General features: G+C 40.9%; 1 protein-coding gene and 1 pseudogene across 9 annotated transcripts in view; both read right to left on the reverse strand.

Annotated features, from left to right (window-relative positions):
• Positions 1–2,040: 2,040 nt before the first annotated feature.
• LOC140364335 (uracil nucleotide/cysteinyl leukotriene receptor-like) lies at positions 2,041–2,906 on the reverse strand (annotated as a pseudogene).
• Positions 2,907–3,871: 965 nt separating this feature from the next.
• LOC140364662 (sickle tail protein) overlaps positions 3,872–16,077 on the reverse strand; it is a 115,540-nt gene continuing 103,334 nt past the window's right edge. For 6 of the 9 annotated variants that reach the window (XM_072450924.1, XM_072450922.1, XM_072450923.1 and 3 more), the window contains 13 exons: positions 15,198–15,331; positions 14,886–15,061; positions 13,523–13,653; positions 13,284–13,431; positions 11,812–12,286; positions 11,556–11,739; positions 10,193–10,482; positions 9,950–10,114; positions 9,626–9,748; positions 8,466–8,543; positions 6,729–8,378; positions 6,096–6,221; positions 3,872–5,241 (listed from right to left, as the gene is read on the reverse strand). In XM_072450924.1, coding sequence (XP_072307025.1) covers positions 4,705–5,241; positions 6,096–6,221; positions 6,729–8,378; positions 8,466–8,543; positions 9,626–9,748; positions 9,950–10,114; positions 10,193–10,482; positions 11,556–11,739; positions 11,812–12,286; positions 13,284–13,431; positions 13,523–13,653; positions 14,886–15,061; positions 15,198–15,331 — 4,217 coding nt within the window. In that variant the 3' untranslated portion in view covers positions 3,872–4,704. The remainder of the gene's footprint in view (positions 5,242–6,095; positions 6,222–6,728; positions 8,379–8,465; positions 8,544–9,625; positions 9,749–9,949; positions 10,115–10,192; positions 10,483–11,555; positions 11,740–11,811; positions 12,287–13,283; positions 13,432–13,522; positions 13,654–14,885; positions 15,062–15,197; positions 15,332–16,077) is intronic. The other 3 variants (XM_072450927.1, XM_072450930.1, XM_072450925.1) reach the window with 3 other exon arrangements.

Below are 16,077 nucleotides of genomic sequence, written 5' to 3' on the forward strand. Positions count from 1 at the left end.
CCTCAGTTTTCTTCACAGCTTCTTCCTGCTGCCCTGGTAACAAGGCAAAGTACGGAGGCTCATGTCGGACAAAAAAGTTTAAAAAAAAAAATAAAAAAATCTGAAACTTTCTGGATTGTTGTTTTATTAGTTAATAGTTACTTTGTGTTGGTTGTAGTTACTGTGATACAACCAGCATAAAGTATAACTCATTTTTAACTCATTTTTGTATTTTCTTACACAAATGACAATCAATTTAAAGGGGCACTAAAGTGGGACAATTTGTCCAGTGTTGAGGGACATGAAAGGACGGAATGGACAAATTTAACTTTTAGATTATAACTGCAATAACAGCGTATGAGTTTCAGTTTTTACTATTCACAATGCAGAGAAAGAGCGAGACGTATTACTATCATCCAGAAGGTCAACACATCCAAACATTTTTTTATTTATTTTAAATTATTTTATGCAAAAACACATTTTGTTTTGGGCTGGGACAATATATTGTTTTGCAATATATTGTCACATGATTTTGTAGTATTGTATAGAATTACATTGGACCTCATGTATCATGTTTATAATAAAGCAGATTCACTGCTTTCGCTTTAAATGAATTCTGCAGAACAAGACAAACTACTACTTCATCTGGCAAATGCTATGACATGATCAAATACTAGTAAAATTACTGGTAAAATTACTAGTGAAATTGACTTTCATGTGATTACATGTACAGACCAAAAGTTTGGACACACCTTCTCATTCAAAGAGTTTTCTTTATTTTCATGACTATGAAAATTGTAGATTCACACTGAATGCATCAAAACTATGAATTAACATATGTGGAATTATATGCTTAAAAAAAAAGTGTGAAACAACTGAAAATATGTCTTATATTCTAGGTTCTTCAAAGTAGCCACCTTTAGCTTTGATTTTTGCTTCGCACACTCTTCTCTTGATGAGCTTCAAGAGGTGGTCACCTGAAATGGTCTTCCAACAGTCTTGAAGGAGGTCCCAGAGATGCTTAGCACTTGCGGTGTTTGTCCAAACTTTTGGTCTGTACTGTATATGTTTGCTAAAGTTACAAGGAAAGCTGGTGTTCACATTAGTATTGTTTATATGAGGGATGAAACCCCAGTGTAACCCCAGCCATTAACGTGCATTATTTAAATGATTTCAGGGAATGTACTACAGTTCCTAATAATATTGAACCACAATACATAGTGATACAAATCTTCTCTTTTTCATTAATTGTAAGTACAGTATCACAATTCTTAATCATGTTGCATTGCAATTTGTTGTGTATTGCAATATATTAACATTGCGATACATATTGTATCGAGCCGTATCGTGATTGTATCGTCTTGTGACAAAAGAGTATCGTCCCAGACCTAACTTTTGTGACCAGGTTTTCTATGTAAATCCCCCTTCAATTCATGAGGCAGCAGTTAAAAAGTGGGCCAAAGAGGTACAGGATTTGATTGACAACCAAGAGGGACACTTGGTCATCTGTATTTTTTCTAGTGGAAGCTCTGCCACCTGCTTGTCTCCGTGGAGATGTTACTGAATTGCCTGCGATGTTCCACAGTATGGCATTCAATGTATTTATCTTGCCTTTATTCAACTTACTCCAAAATAACTTTAAAAACACTTTCTTACCGTGAGCAGCGGGGTCACCTCTCCACCGATCTGACCTGTAACTTGGCTTAGAGGTGCCACCTGCAAGTCTCCAAGGAGACACTTTTAATGCCATACTGTGGAAGATTTCAGGCAAAGCGATGACATCAATGGAGAGACAAGCAGTCAGCAGACCCTCCACCAGAAAAGTTACATTAGGCAACTTTAATAAAGGCCTAATACATTGGGTGGGATAAAATAACACCTTTGGTTGGATGATGATCACACAACAGCATCTCTGGACAATGTGCATTTAATTATGTAATGACTCTTAGTGTTATGCCAAAAAGAAATATGGGGGGAAGATGTAGGAAAGCAAATTATAATACAGCAAGAGCAAGGTTTTGTTTTTCCTGCACTGAAATACATTGTGCTATTTTGTATGCCCTATGTTTTCCTAGGCTTCAAAATCTGGCACACTTTACTCCTGAAGGCAGTGCTGAGGAAGAAGTACATGACTGGGTTCAGCATCCCGCTCACACCGGTCAGAGCAGAGGTGACCCAGTTGACTCTGCCCAGTGCCTCCTGAGTGGCACTGCCCCGAGACTGTGAATGACGCGGCTCACGTGGTAGGGCATGAATGCAATGAGTTCATAATAATAAGGATGATAATTTGATGATAATGATAACTTTACAGGTCTCGAATTGTTTTGTTGTTTTTGGCCTCTTATTCTCAGTAGTATGAGAGAACTATACACGTTAGAGGAATAAGAAATGCCACAACAGTTGAAACAAGAGACGTGGGTGTGTTTGATGCAATAGTGAGTCTTGTTATGAGGGATGTCTTTTTGTGAGAAAAGCATTGGACAAGTTGCTACAGTCCCTAAAAACCAAAGTGTACCGACAATAATCTTTGGATACTTGGCCTTTCCTCAACCTTTGATTTGACTGGTAAGACCACAGACAGAAATCTATCCTGGCTGAACAGTCTCATCAGGTAGAGGCTGCAGTACATGTTGAGGTACAGTTTACAGAGCACCTGCCCCAAAGTCCAGACTGTTGTTGATGTGATGCACTACACGCATGGGGAGAAGGAGAATGTAAGAGATATCTGCTACTGCTACTGCCAGGTGACACAGAAACACCTTTGATGGAGAGGTCCTCTTCTGGTTGTAGAACGCCCACAGTGCCAATGCATTTCCAGGAACAGCAAACATTAAGATAAGGATGTAGAACGTGGCCAAGGCGATGTTCTCTCTGTGAGAGCCTCTGAAATGCCAGCCCGGCTCCCTCTGCTGCTCGGAGATGTTCATGGCTGGTGTGTGTCAAGACAGTCGACTGAGAGAGAAGATCAACACACATTTCCCTATTGTCTATGTGATTCTATAAGTGTATGGCAGGTCAGTGACGAAATGTGTAAATCATGTATGAGTATGAGTAAGCATTGTTGGGAAGTAACAGAACACATACAACATACATATTCAGAATACTGATTGTGAGTAACTGTATTCTACTACAGTTACTCTTTCTTTTCATGGTTACTTTTCATTAATTACTTTTCTAAAATCAGAGGTATTTGATCATGAAATTTAGGCTTCAAACGTCACTGGGGAGAATATATGATCTTGCTTGAAAACACAAAATCTACATCTTTTTTAAAATTTAGTTTTAACCTAGAATGTTTAAATTGTGTATTTGTATTGCTGTGTCCACCTGCACAGGGACTAGTGTTGGGTGTTACACCAACAACAATGTTTAGGAAGAGACAGGAACCGAAACAAGGAAAGTAGAAAACCCACAGATATGACTTCTGGTGGCAGGTCATGTCCCAGTCAGACATAAGCAGCTTGTAACATTGTAATGATGTTCTCTATTTCTATTATTGATGATATGTCATTTGAGCCTGTTTAAAAAGTAGTTTGTTGTTTACCTCTGTTTAATGTAAAACACACAATAACCCATATTTATTTTACAATATTACAAAAAGGTAATCCCTAAGTAATGTGGCCGAGCTTAGTTACTTGCTTTCACAGTAACAGTTGTTGTACTAATTATTATTGTTAATATTATTGTTATATTTTTTTTTTAGAAGTACTAATGTGTAACTCCCCCGACCCGGGGTCAGCAGATCAGCAGTAGCTAAATCTGTAAAGATTACTTATTTCTTTTGCAAGATTAATTAATTTGTACACGTTCTCTGACAAACAAAATAAACTAAACTTAGTGTCATCTGAGGTCCATTTCTTTATCTTATACTCAAAATGAAAACAGAAGCCTGTTGCATGCACATGTCTTTATTTTTGCTACTCCGGTTTTGTCTTAACCATGTTTCTTTTAAGGTATGATTCTTAAAGCTTTACAAAAAAGACCAAATATTTACAAAATCTATTTGTGCAAACATCATTATTCTTTTACACCACTCTCCTAAAAGTATTTGAAAGGCATGCATACAAATAAACTTTGGTATGTTAACAAAACTACTCATCTTTTAGTACAAGCATCTATGTACAAATGGCAGAGCTGATATATGTTTCACTTTGTTTAGTACAGTTTACATTGACAACACTTTCACTTCGACCGGCAGCGTGTATGCTCTGGTACACTTTTGAGAGCTTTAAATTCTCCCAAATCTCATGACTGGAGAGTAATTGTACATGTTTTGGCAATAGGCACACAAATGAAAACTTGTACTACTCATTAAACCAGTACTATATGTTTAGAAGTTGGCAGTTCCAATGGGTGACAAAGATGAAAAATACTACACAAAAAAAGATTAATAAGACTGTATACTATTTGCGTGTATACATTCATAAAAAAGGCATTTACAAGGGTTGTTTTAAAGCAAAATTAGAAATATAAGATTAAATAAACTATGATTATCTAGCCTCTGTTTTGAAAAATAAAACTCATTTTACACATGATTGTACATCAAGTTCCTAGTCATTTAGCTACATCAAGAAAAATAGATTTTTAACATCCTTTTATAGTGGCTAAAAGATTCTATTACCAAAATATCTTGCAAGCGGCGGATGAAAAAGTGAAAAGTGTCATAATACAGGAAGTGCATCAACAAAAATAAACCCAAAATATATGAAACATGGGTGCTGTGGTCTAGGCAGTGTCCTTAGCCGCGGTTGGGATGCAGGACTTCCCACTGCTGCTGCTGCTGCTGCTGCCGTTGTGGGCCCTGAAGCTGTTGAAGCTCGGTGTGTGTATGGTGCGGATGCTCTTACCGCCCGGGCCCAGAGGGGTGGGCGAAAGAGGGGAGGGGGTGGAGGCGGGTGAGGAAGAGGAGGAGGAGGAGGAGGAGGAAGAGGGGTGCACTCGCCCATTCTGCGTGGAGAACGAGAGAGCTTTACCTGTGTGCTGCGAGGAGGGCAGTTTGAGGGATCCGTTAGACAGAGAGGGGATGTGCGAGGTGGGGAGGGGGAGCGAGCCGGAGCGGGCAGGCAACATGGAGGACTTGGTTATGGTTACAGAGGAGGAAGAGGAGGAGGAAAACGAGTTAATGTTGTTAGTGGCATGGTCCGGCGCAGGCTGGGAGCCGCATTTAGTAGAGCTAGGATAAAAAGCGGGGATTTTAGACACGGGTACAGACTGGGAAGTGGTTTTATGATCCCCTCCCACTCTTTTAGCACTTCCGTTAGCCTGCAAACAGATGCCAAAACAGATACTGGTTGTCAAATCAAATGGTACAAAATGCAAGACGATGTTAAACAAAAAAGAACTACAAGTTATTGACATACAAGACTAAACATTGACATCACTCTGACTAATGACTAAAAGCTGTTAAAGTTTGTTTGAGAGAAGAAAAAAAAAAAGGCAGACAATTGTGGGTTAAAATCGTGACGTTGCATAGGAAGGCGGTGTATTTTAGGGCGGAGGTGTTATGGGGTTAGAAAGGGTGAGAGCGACAGAGAGAGAGCTGTCATTCCAGTGTGACGGTGCAAAGAGTGGGAGGAGTCTTTTAAAGGGGAGGAAATATGTACATCACCATGAGTTAAGAAGCTGTGCAGTTGTGCGAGAAGGTGGAATAAAAGTCATTTTAGCTTGTCGTTTGTTTGTTTTTTGACAGAAGCATCTTGGGAGTGGGAATGTGGCAACACTGTTTAGGAACTCAGCTGTGATGGAAACTGGAGGATGGGATGACAACTTGGATGACGACATGGTTAAGAGTCCATTTCCTGTTGCCATTTATCCAGTTTTTTTTTTTCTTTTAAGTCACCAACACAGCCAAAACCATGAGCAGTGTGGACATGCAGAAGCATACAGTACAGTGATGTTATTGGGGGGTAATAACAGTCAAGAGTCAAAAACATGCCTTCTTGAGAGAAACGTTAACAGATCCACAGTTGCCAGCCTTGGCGTTTGTAAGATTTATTTTCTTTTTTTTTTTTTTAAACACATCATAGCTCAAGCTTTGGTAGTCTTTTCTCCATTATGGTACATGCCTCAAGTTCTGATGCCTTATATATATTTTGCAGGCCCTAAAGTAAAACTACCTGTCGGAACTGCCTCTGAGCGTCCTGCAGTTTTTGCTGTTTTCCTGCTTTTTCTGTGGACGACTGCCTGGACTTCGCGGACAAAGGGACGGGCATCCGACTAGTTGGGGAAGCGACACTGGCATTCTGCAAGGGGATCCAAACGGAAAAACAAAGAGAGATATGAAATAAAAGAAAGGGGGGAAAAAACACACACCATTCAGGAAGTGTGAAAATTTCTGGTAAGGAGAAGTTGTACATGAACACCTCAATATTGTGAAACAGTCATAGAGCATGCACCCCTTTAGACATTATACATTTAAACATGCAAAGAGGTCAACAAAGATCCATCGTGAGTGTATCTTTGATGAGGAGACTGACACACCGTTTTAAGCAATGACTTCAAGGAAATACACAGATGGAAGTCAGAAATATTGTATTAAAAATGCCACCCAATCATGATGTCCCCATGATTTCACAACGTGGGAGAGACAGAGAGAGCCACGGGGGCTTTTTTCAACACTTCCCAGCACCAATGGAGTGAAAATAACTGTCATTGTTTAGTGGTTAAAGTGAAGGTAGATTTGAAGGAAAAAACAAAAACAAAAGAAGAACCCAAAGGCTTCCCGGAGGTGATAAGAGCTAGATTGAGACCTGTTGTATGGAGCAGGGGGCACTGGGAGCATTGGGGTCAGATGATGCAGTAGTAGTAGTTGTAGTACTGGCGGTGGTGGTAGTTGGGGCGACTACAGGGCGGGGAAGGATTTTGGGTTTCTTCAGTGCGCTTTTCAGAGGTGCCTTTGGGCCAGAGCCTCTAGAGGAAGGAAGTGAAGTAGATCTTTTCAAACTTGCATCAGATTTCTTGCTGTTACCATGAACCTCCTCAGCGTTAACAGTATCGTCGGGCGAAAGGGGACCCATCTCACTAATGGTCGTCTCCAGCTGCTTGATGGTCTGCTCCAGACTGTCCAGTGTCTTGTACGTGTTCTTGCGGATCTCGTCCGTGCGGCACTGCGAATCAGAGTTTTGCTTCTTGAGCGGCGGCGGCACGTCCGACGGCCTCCCCGCTAACGATTTGGAACGCGAAATCTCAAAGCGCTTGGCCTCCTTGTGCTGTTTGACCGTACCATCCGATTCCTCCTCATCTTCATACACAACCACCTGTAACGTCTTCTTCCCGGACTTTGTCCCCGTGCGGATCGCCTGAGTCAAAGCTGCCAGTTGCTTCTTGGGGAACTTGAACTTGAATTTCTTCTTGCCGTCCTTGCCGTCCCCATTCCCCGTGCTGTCTGATATTTCGTTGATGGAGGATGAAGACGAGGAAGACGGGCTGTGATCCGTGCCAGATTTGGACTTTTTGCCGTCAACCGCGTCCCCAGCTGTTGCCTGCTGCCCGCCACTCCTTTCACTGTCCGACTCCTCGCACTCCTCGTCAATCGTCTCCTCTGAAAGCATCCTCTCCAACTCCTCATCACACTCGAAGACGGTGGACAGTCTTTTATAAGCTGACCGGATGTCCATAGGCTCATCGAATATTATAATGACCGGTTTCTTGTTGAAACTGTGATCCGGTGAATCCACGGGCGAGCTGGGTTTGCTGCTTGCGTTACCTACAGTTACAGTTTGTAAGTTTTTTACATTCACCAATTCCTGATATTCCCCATTGGATAAGGCCTGAACTCTTGAGTTAGTGATCTTAAAGGCGATGTTGTCAGGTGGTGGAGGGGCTTCTTCCCCTGGCAAATCCGGGCTAAGACTTGCCTCTTCGTTTGCCTCCACAGTTTTACCTTTAGGGGGCGCCCTGTCTACATGAACAACCTTTGCCGTTATCTCTTTATTGCTCTTCACGACTGTCAGAGACTCGCTTATGACAGGCTTATGTTCTTGCACAAATTTTTCCTTTTTCTTTTCATTGTTTATTTTGTTGCGCAAATTTCCCTTCTCCATTTCCGTACTTGTCTTCAAAGACTCGGAACGTCTCATGTGTTTCCGAGGAAGCTTGAATCCGTTCAGTCCGACGGGTTTTGGAGAAATCGGTGGAGGTGATGTAGGTGACTTGGGTTGCTTTGTTTGCTGCTGCTGCTGCTGCTGTTGTTGCTGCTGCTGATGCTGCTGTTGTTGCTGTTGTTGTTGTTGTTGTTGTTGTTGTTGTTGTTGTTGTTGTTGCTGCTGCTGTTGCTCTGAAGGATTAACATTGACATTTGAGACCTGTGATGGAGGCGGGACAGGTTCAGGGGCGTCCTCTTGTCCAGGTGTGGGCAGTGGATTTTCTTTGGGAATCTGTCCAGTGACGTAGTAAATAACCTGTAAGGAGAGCCAATGAATTAAGATACTTTTGTATAAAGAAAAAATTACGACGGCATTTTCCATAAAAGTCATTTTTATACACACCCCTTGGCTTTGTCGAAGTGTAGTATTCCCATTTTCATCCGTTTCTGGATCTTTCTCCTCCCGTTTGGGCTCTGTGTTCTGGTAGGAAATTATATTACCATTTAACTGTGTGTCTGTGTGGAAATTACGGATGACCCGAGCAGTAGCCTTACTAATTATGCAAAGGCTTAGAATATATTTCAGTGTTCAATCTTTTTTAACATATTTAAAAAAATAAAATACTGAATTGATGTTGTTTATTTGGTTTTTGTACTTAAAAAATAAAGCACTATGTAACTTTCACCTGCCGTCTCAAGTCTAGGTACAGATCATAACCTAACTCTTAGTAAGAATGTATGTTTTCCAAGGTGTTTTTGAGCAATAAAACATGTGTAATTGTACTTATTATCTTAAATGTATGTGTTTAGCGCCGTATTGTAGAACATTAAGAGATAAGCAGGTAGTAAACCCTCCACCAGAGAAGTTACACAGTGCACCTTGGAGTAGAAGCAGCAGCTTTTACAACCTTAGATACACATCTGCATTTAGAGTGACTTATTTACTTCTGCGTCATCCAATTAAGATTAGGCAAGTTCAGGACACACAACAAATACAATCTGATGAAAGAAAACAGCTGTGGTTGGGAATTTGAGACATTAACGGTGGCAGACATACTTGTAAAGCGGAAAAGGCAAACTGAGGGTAAACAGCGGAGGAATAGCAAAGTCTTGAATCAGATCAGGTGAAGGACAGAGGCATGCGAAACAGGCCAGACTGACCTCTAGTGAACCAAGTCTGCAAAAATAACCTGTGTTTGGTAGGTCCTCAAAGAAAGACAGAGGGCACTGCTTTTTACTCATTTATTTATTATAAGAAAAATGTGCTATTTCAATGACAAGACATAAAATATACTTGCACACAGCAGTTGGGAGTAATCAAACATTTTTTTTCTGCAGACATAGTCCAGAAAGTTTGAAGTTTCGGTATAATCCAAAAGGGATCAAAGTGAGGGAGGAAAACGTGGCAGCGAGGATAAGGAACTTGTGAAGGCAGCAGTTATAGTTCTCTGGAGTGAAAGTAAAGGGTGCAGATGTTGTAGAAGTTTTAAGCCGTCGGCAGTGTCAGACAGTTGGGAGAGGCAGGCAGTTAGCTGGGCTGCGGTGCATTGGCGCAGAGTTTACCTTTTTGTCTTTTAGGGGCAAAATCGTCCCCGCTCTTAGCTCTCTGATTTGTGGCTCAATGCGAGGTGTGGGCTCAATCAAACTTTTCACCTCTACTTCTTTGTTTGAGCACTTCTGGAAAACCTAAAAACAAGTGTAGAAAAGGGGGGGAAATGGATTTGATGTCAAACCCCGAAGGAGGAGGAATTTGACAGCCCACCACAAAATCAAACATGACGAGAGAAAAAAGGACAGACACCGAACACACCCAAATACAGAAAAAGACGGCCCGTGACATCGTGACCGTGTGTTTGCGTGGCGTGAATCGTGCGTGGTGAATCTGACCTGGAGCTCTGCCATGATCTTCTCCCCCTCGTCCTCCTCTTTCGGGGCCGGGGGAGTGGCAGGGCGAGTCGCAATGGGAGGTGTGCTTGGCTTGGGTTTGGTCTCCGGAGGAACTTTGGGTGACCTGGGTTGGGGAGATGGAGGTGGATGCTCCTCTTCAACTTCCTAATTTACAAGCAAGAAAAAGAGGTTTTTATTAATTTGATCACATTCTTGAAAAATCAAGAAGCTATAGTGACAAACCGGAGTTGATGTGGACTCCTTGCGTGTGAAGACCACCTCTCCGGACCGGGTGGTGGTCATGCCTGAGGTGGGACTGGAGAAGGTTTTCCTTGGAGGGGGAGGTGGAGGAGACTTGTTGGCCTTCTCAGATCCTGTCTTGGTGCCGTTGTCTTTGGATGATTGTCTCGTTACAAGAGGCTGGTCGCTGTTCACCCTGGGCGATCTTTCCAGAGTCGGCTTGGAAGGCTTGGGAAGTTTTTCCGGTGCTTTTTTGACAGATTTTTCCGTGTTGCTTTCAGGTTTCAACTCTTCTGCAAAAACACCAAAGACTTAGTTGAAAGTATTTGCATTGTGGAGCGTCTGTCATTTGCTGGTCTCCAAGGAGATGTAATGGCTTTGCTTGGATTGGTATTAAAGATACTGTGCCTGATTCTTAAAAACATGAAAAACAGAACTAGTTCATTTTAAACTCTTTGCAGCAATCCACATGAATCGCGCACGTATTCAATGCATTTTGATGATCCTAAATGTTCACTGTTGTGCGCTTGAACAAGAGCGAGTTTTGCCGTCACAGTTAAGCTAATGCTGCGTTCAAGTTGTCCTCGAAAGTCAGATTTTTTGAGCCACGGCTTGTAAATTCACGCTGGAACACCCTCAAACCTCGAAATCCCTTCTTGGAAACTTGGGCAACATTTCAGAACCCTGAGTTTATCCGAGTCCAACATGGCTGAGCCCTGAGTTTTGATAAAGTTTAACATCTGATAAGCGTTTGAGTTTTAAATGCTCTGTGATGCTAATATTGCTAACGTCAATACGGAGCTAACATCAACAAAAGCAAAAATTCCCTCTCAGACATTATAAACTGCAAATGTAATAACTATACTAAATTAATTTAATTGAATCCACATTTTTGGCTTATTGTAGCACTCTACATGAAATGTAATCCACTGCTCAATGTTTTTACAATTTGACAACAACAAGCATGCTAACAGTGCACTTCCTGTTTCGCTGAGTTTTTTTTACCCTGTGAGCTGCTTTTACCATAGACGTATCTGAACAGGGGCAAAAAAGGGACAAAGCTGATTTTACTTTGTTACATGAAAAAAAAAAATCAGGTACAGCTCCTTTAAACATTTTTATCACCGTGGAGACAAGCACAAGGCCAAGTTATAGGTCAGATCTGAGCAATAATGCATGCTTTTTCTAGTCCTGCCAAGTAAACAATGCCATATTATAGAACATTCTTGGCCAAGCAATAGCATCTCCATGGAGACAAGCAGACGGCGCACCCTCCAGCAGAAGAGTTACATATATCAAGCCTAAATATACACCTGTTTTATATGACACTTTTTTGAACACTGGAAATAGCTTTTTTTGTTTGTACCTGTTGGGGATTCCACAGTCTCAGGAGTGATAGGTTGTTCCATGAGGGCAGCCTTCTCTTCCACTTCAAGATTAGGAATTCCTTTCATCATATTTGCCTCAGCCTCCTGAAGTATCTTCTCAAACTCTTTTCCATCATAGAGGCCCATGTTCTGCCTCCTCTCCTCCCATTCCTTCTCTGCAGCCTGTGAGACAAATAGACATTGTAGCTGTGCGTATGTAATTACAGTATATTGATATTGAAAGACAAATAATACCTTTATTGACATTGCTCTATTTTTTTCCGGGTTTTTCTGCAGCTCCTCTATGATCATGCCCTTGTGAAAAGTGCTGTTGCCGTTACTTGCTGGATTCCCGTTGGTTTTCTTGTGGGCAGGTGGGTCAACGGAGATGCCCTTGGGTGACTCCCGGCCTTGAAGCTTGCTTTGGGTGGGACTGGGGGAGTTTGTGGGGCTAGGCGTGAGAGGTGGGCCAGGCTGAGTGGCCAGTGCTCCCGACTGTTGGGACTGCTGCACGAGGACCATGGAGCTCTGCACTTTGTGGATTACAACCGGGGAGGAGGGCATGAGTTCGGATCTAATGGTCGGGTTTTGGGGCTCGGACGGGGCGGGCGTGGAGCTGGTGGGGGCTGATACAGGGAGGGAGTGAGTCATAGTCTCAGCTGGAAGAGGGCTACTGTCTGCTGGATTGTTAGCAGCAACAGGCGTCTTCTGGGGGATTTCAGAAGCACTTCTGTAGAGAGGACAAAGACATCGATTTACTATAGTTACTATTGTAGTAAAGCAATTGTCACTTCAAATATTCAGCAACTGATGACCATAGATGAGAAAAGTGGTTAAACTTACATTCAGAAACATAATGTCATTCACTAGCTAACAGTAATTGCATTTTTGTAAATAAAAGTGGCACTGTTAATACTACTACTGATAATACAACTCACTATTAAAAATACTAATTCCACAAGTAGAGTCAAAAGCACTAAAACTATATTAACACATCCAAGCTTGCATAAATCATACACCAGCTTATATCTAAAGCTATTTCAATTCACTAGTTATAACAATAAGAGCATTTTGTAACAAAAACTAGTACTGTTACTACTGCTACTAGTAATACCACACCCATTACAAATACACCTTCCACTACTAGGGTCCAAGTACTCGACTAAAACTACATCACTGTAATAATTAACAACCAAAATATTAACTGACTTAGTTATTGTCATTCACCATTCAATATAAATAACAAAGTGATAACAAAATTGTTAAAACTACAACTATAACTCTATGCCTACCACTATCTAATAGGGTCAAAGAAATCTACTATAACTATATTAATATATTCAATTGGCTCTATAATATGATTTTCATGGTTCGATAACATAGCCTGTTTGAAGTCAGAATGAGAGAGAAGTCACAAGTGACTTTTGTATCTGTGACATATTAAAATGGAAATGAGGAGCTGCAGTGTTCACCGAATTAATTCACTTATCGCTTCACTGACGGCAATGGAAGTAAATCAAGTCGGACGTCACACTCCTCTGTCCACACAAAATGACCTCTTTGATGGGATGAAGTCGGCCTTCCAGAGTAATCAGGGCGCACAATCTCCCACAAAACCGATCTTGTGAGTGGCTCGAAGAATTGCTTTTTGTTTTCCAACCTTTAGCTCCCTCTTTTCCTCTCTCTGCAGATTTTCATTTATTTTGGTGCCTTTTTACTTTGCTTACTTCCTGAGTCCGCTGAGTATATCTGTGAGCATCTTGACCCTCTTCAGCATGCTGTCTAGTTTATGAGGCTCTTCCTTCAGAAACTTCACAGCATCCACTTCCACTCGTAGCACAGCTCGCATCCTGGTCTGCAGAGCTGGGAACTCCCCTGGGGTAAAAGCACAAGTGGTGTTTAGATAATAATGTGAATTTATTAGTTTACATTTTTCCTATCACTAGAAATTACTACAAGACCTGACCTTTGAGGCCAGCCAGCGACTCGCCCACTTTCCTCAGAGTGACGGCTCCCTCCTCCACATCTTTCAGGGTCACTGTTCGCTGGGTCCCGCTGTTGTCCATCTGCAATGAGCCCACGTACTGCTCCAGCTCACTGCACACAAAGTGATAACGATTTCTAAAGTTAATTAAGGAGACTCTATAGTTTTTTGAATTTTTACATTTCTATTGTGGATTATTATTTCTTCAAGAGCATGCTAAGTAAAACTAGTCGGTGTACTCTTTAAAATAGTAAAATGTATCAGTTACTTTGCTCAACTGTATATACCACTTAAGACACATCATAATTGTAGTTACCAACTTTAAACAGTAGGGGGCAGAGAACCACCATATAGAAAAGTGTGAACAGTAACTAAACTCTCACAATTTCCTAGTTTGTACCAAATGAAGAAAGAGCTGTATTTATGCAATAGTATGTAATAACATTTATGTACAAACTTCATTTTCTTTCAAGTATGTCCTGAGCGTGGCTCTATTGTGCTGACTGTATCATGGCACTAGAGGCTGTACAAATCATAGTGCCTCCCCCAGAGAAGACAAGAACAAAACAGCATGTTAAATGCCCTGTTATATCAAGCACTGTTGGTATTGGAAATTATGATGGAGACTTCAAGCTGAGAAGGAAATTTTACTACCCTTTTTTTAAAGCCATAGACAAAACCGAAATATCTCAACTATATATGGTATTTTATTGAACATTATGTTATTAGATATATTATAATAATAAGATTGGAACATGACCACCAAAAATGTATCTTATGTTATGTTTAGGCTCCTATTCAGCTGCGCCTTTTACACCTTTCACAGTTTTCCTCACTGCCCCTAAACCCATTACCAAACCCTATTTAAAATGGCAGCAGATGTATTTGCTGACCCCAAACTGGCTGGATACTAACATTAAATGCGAGTTTAATCCACTGACTTCTGGGCCTGCTCATTCCCAGCCCCTCTAAGCTTCAACCATTGTGGTTTATTGGAACACAATAGTAGGACAACACTTTTTGACCTTGCCCTTAAAAAATCGAAATAAAAAGGATTCAATAACTGCTTCAAGTTGGCCAGAGAGCGCCGGTCAATCAATAATTAAAAGTATATTATTTTAAGTGGTTGTCGGAGGCTTGTCAGAGTAAACTTGTTGGCTGTCATTTAGAGTTTGATGGATTGTTAAAGTTTGAATGAAGAGGCCAGGTAATGCCTTTGGGACATGTTCTAAATAAGGAAGCACTCTGTCAGGAACTTTAGGGTGTGTATTGCCTCTGTGTTTGTGTGTTTGAGTACTAAAAATCCAGCTTACATTACACACAGAATGCAGTGACCTGAATTCACCTGAGTTGTGTGAGAACGCGCTCCTCTAGCGTTAGATACTTGTGGCGATCTTCTTCCACAATAGTTCTTTGCTTCTGCACGGGGTCGTCCGCTCGCTGCATGGCCTCGGCTAGTTTTACGCTGATCTCCTGTTCGGCCTTTTTCAGCTGCAGCCGTAACGCTTCTTGGTTCTGGAGCTAAAGACATGAAGGCATAAACAGAGCAGGGTGAGCAATGAAACTGCCAGCTTAGTATTATAATAAAGTATAATCATATTATCTTGTATTGGATAATGCAAAGTGGTGAGGACTGGAGAAGATAAAAAAGCCTTGCCTGGAGCTGTCTCATTTGGTGGAGTTGCATCCTAAGGTCAGAGACATTCTTCCTGAACTGCAGGAGGCTGACTTTTATTGGGGCCTTTTCCGTAGGGGCCGTGGGTGTCTTAGGGGCCAACACTGGAGAGCCACCTGTGTGCAGACATGTTCAAGCTTGGTTAATTACAAATACACAGTATAATAAAAAATCGTTAAAAAACTTCATTATATACAGTAGTTACAGTAGTTAATGTTTGGACAATACTACTATTTATACTAACGAAACATTGCTACTACTGTGTTCATACTATTAAAACTGTTATGCAATGAGAATAAACAGCACCTCTGAATACATATAACATTATTATAATTTTGCAGCACTAATAATTCTTCTCCTCCTGGTAATTAGTAGACTCCTCTGGTCTACTAATTACTGCTGAGATGATCTTACAAGTCCTTTCTATCAATCCCATTTTTCTCCTAGCAAGTTACACAACTGTCAGGTTCAATATTTGTTTTAGAGCCGCAACCAACAATTATTATACCTTAGTTAGCATAGTATAGTTAGTATAGTTAAACGATTATTTCTATTGCACATTTTGATTTTTCACCCTAATAAAGGTTGAAATATGTTTTTTTTTAAATCTATATTGCCGCTGTTTTTGTTATAAAACGTCTTTTGTCATATGTTTTGAAGTCTGTACAGTTCAAATAACTATAATGATTATAATCAAAATATGCAAACTATGATCTAATTTAACAATCCAATTCAATTTAATACTGCAGCCATAATTTGTTTCATAATGTTCTAAACACTGGTCTGCCTTAAACCTTAGAGAGTTGAGAACAGTTGTAATATTTGGCGCTTTCTTCATGGTCACATTTATAGCTATAATGTG

This window comes from Eucyclogobius newberryi, unplaced genomic scaffold, assembly GCF_026437365.1.
Source record: "Eucyclogobius newberryi isolate DKJ021-1_F unplaced genomic scaffold, fEucNew1.0.hap1 SCAF_18, whole genome shotgun sequence".
Taxonomy (NCBI): domain Eukaryota; kingdom Metazoa; phylum Chordata; class Actinopteri; order Gobiiformes; family Gobiidae; genus Eucyclogobius; species Eucyclogobius newberryi.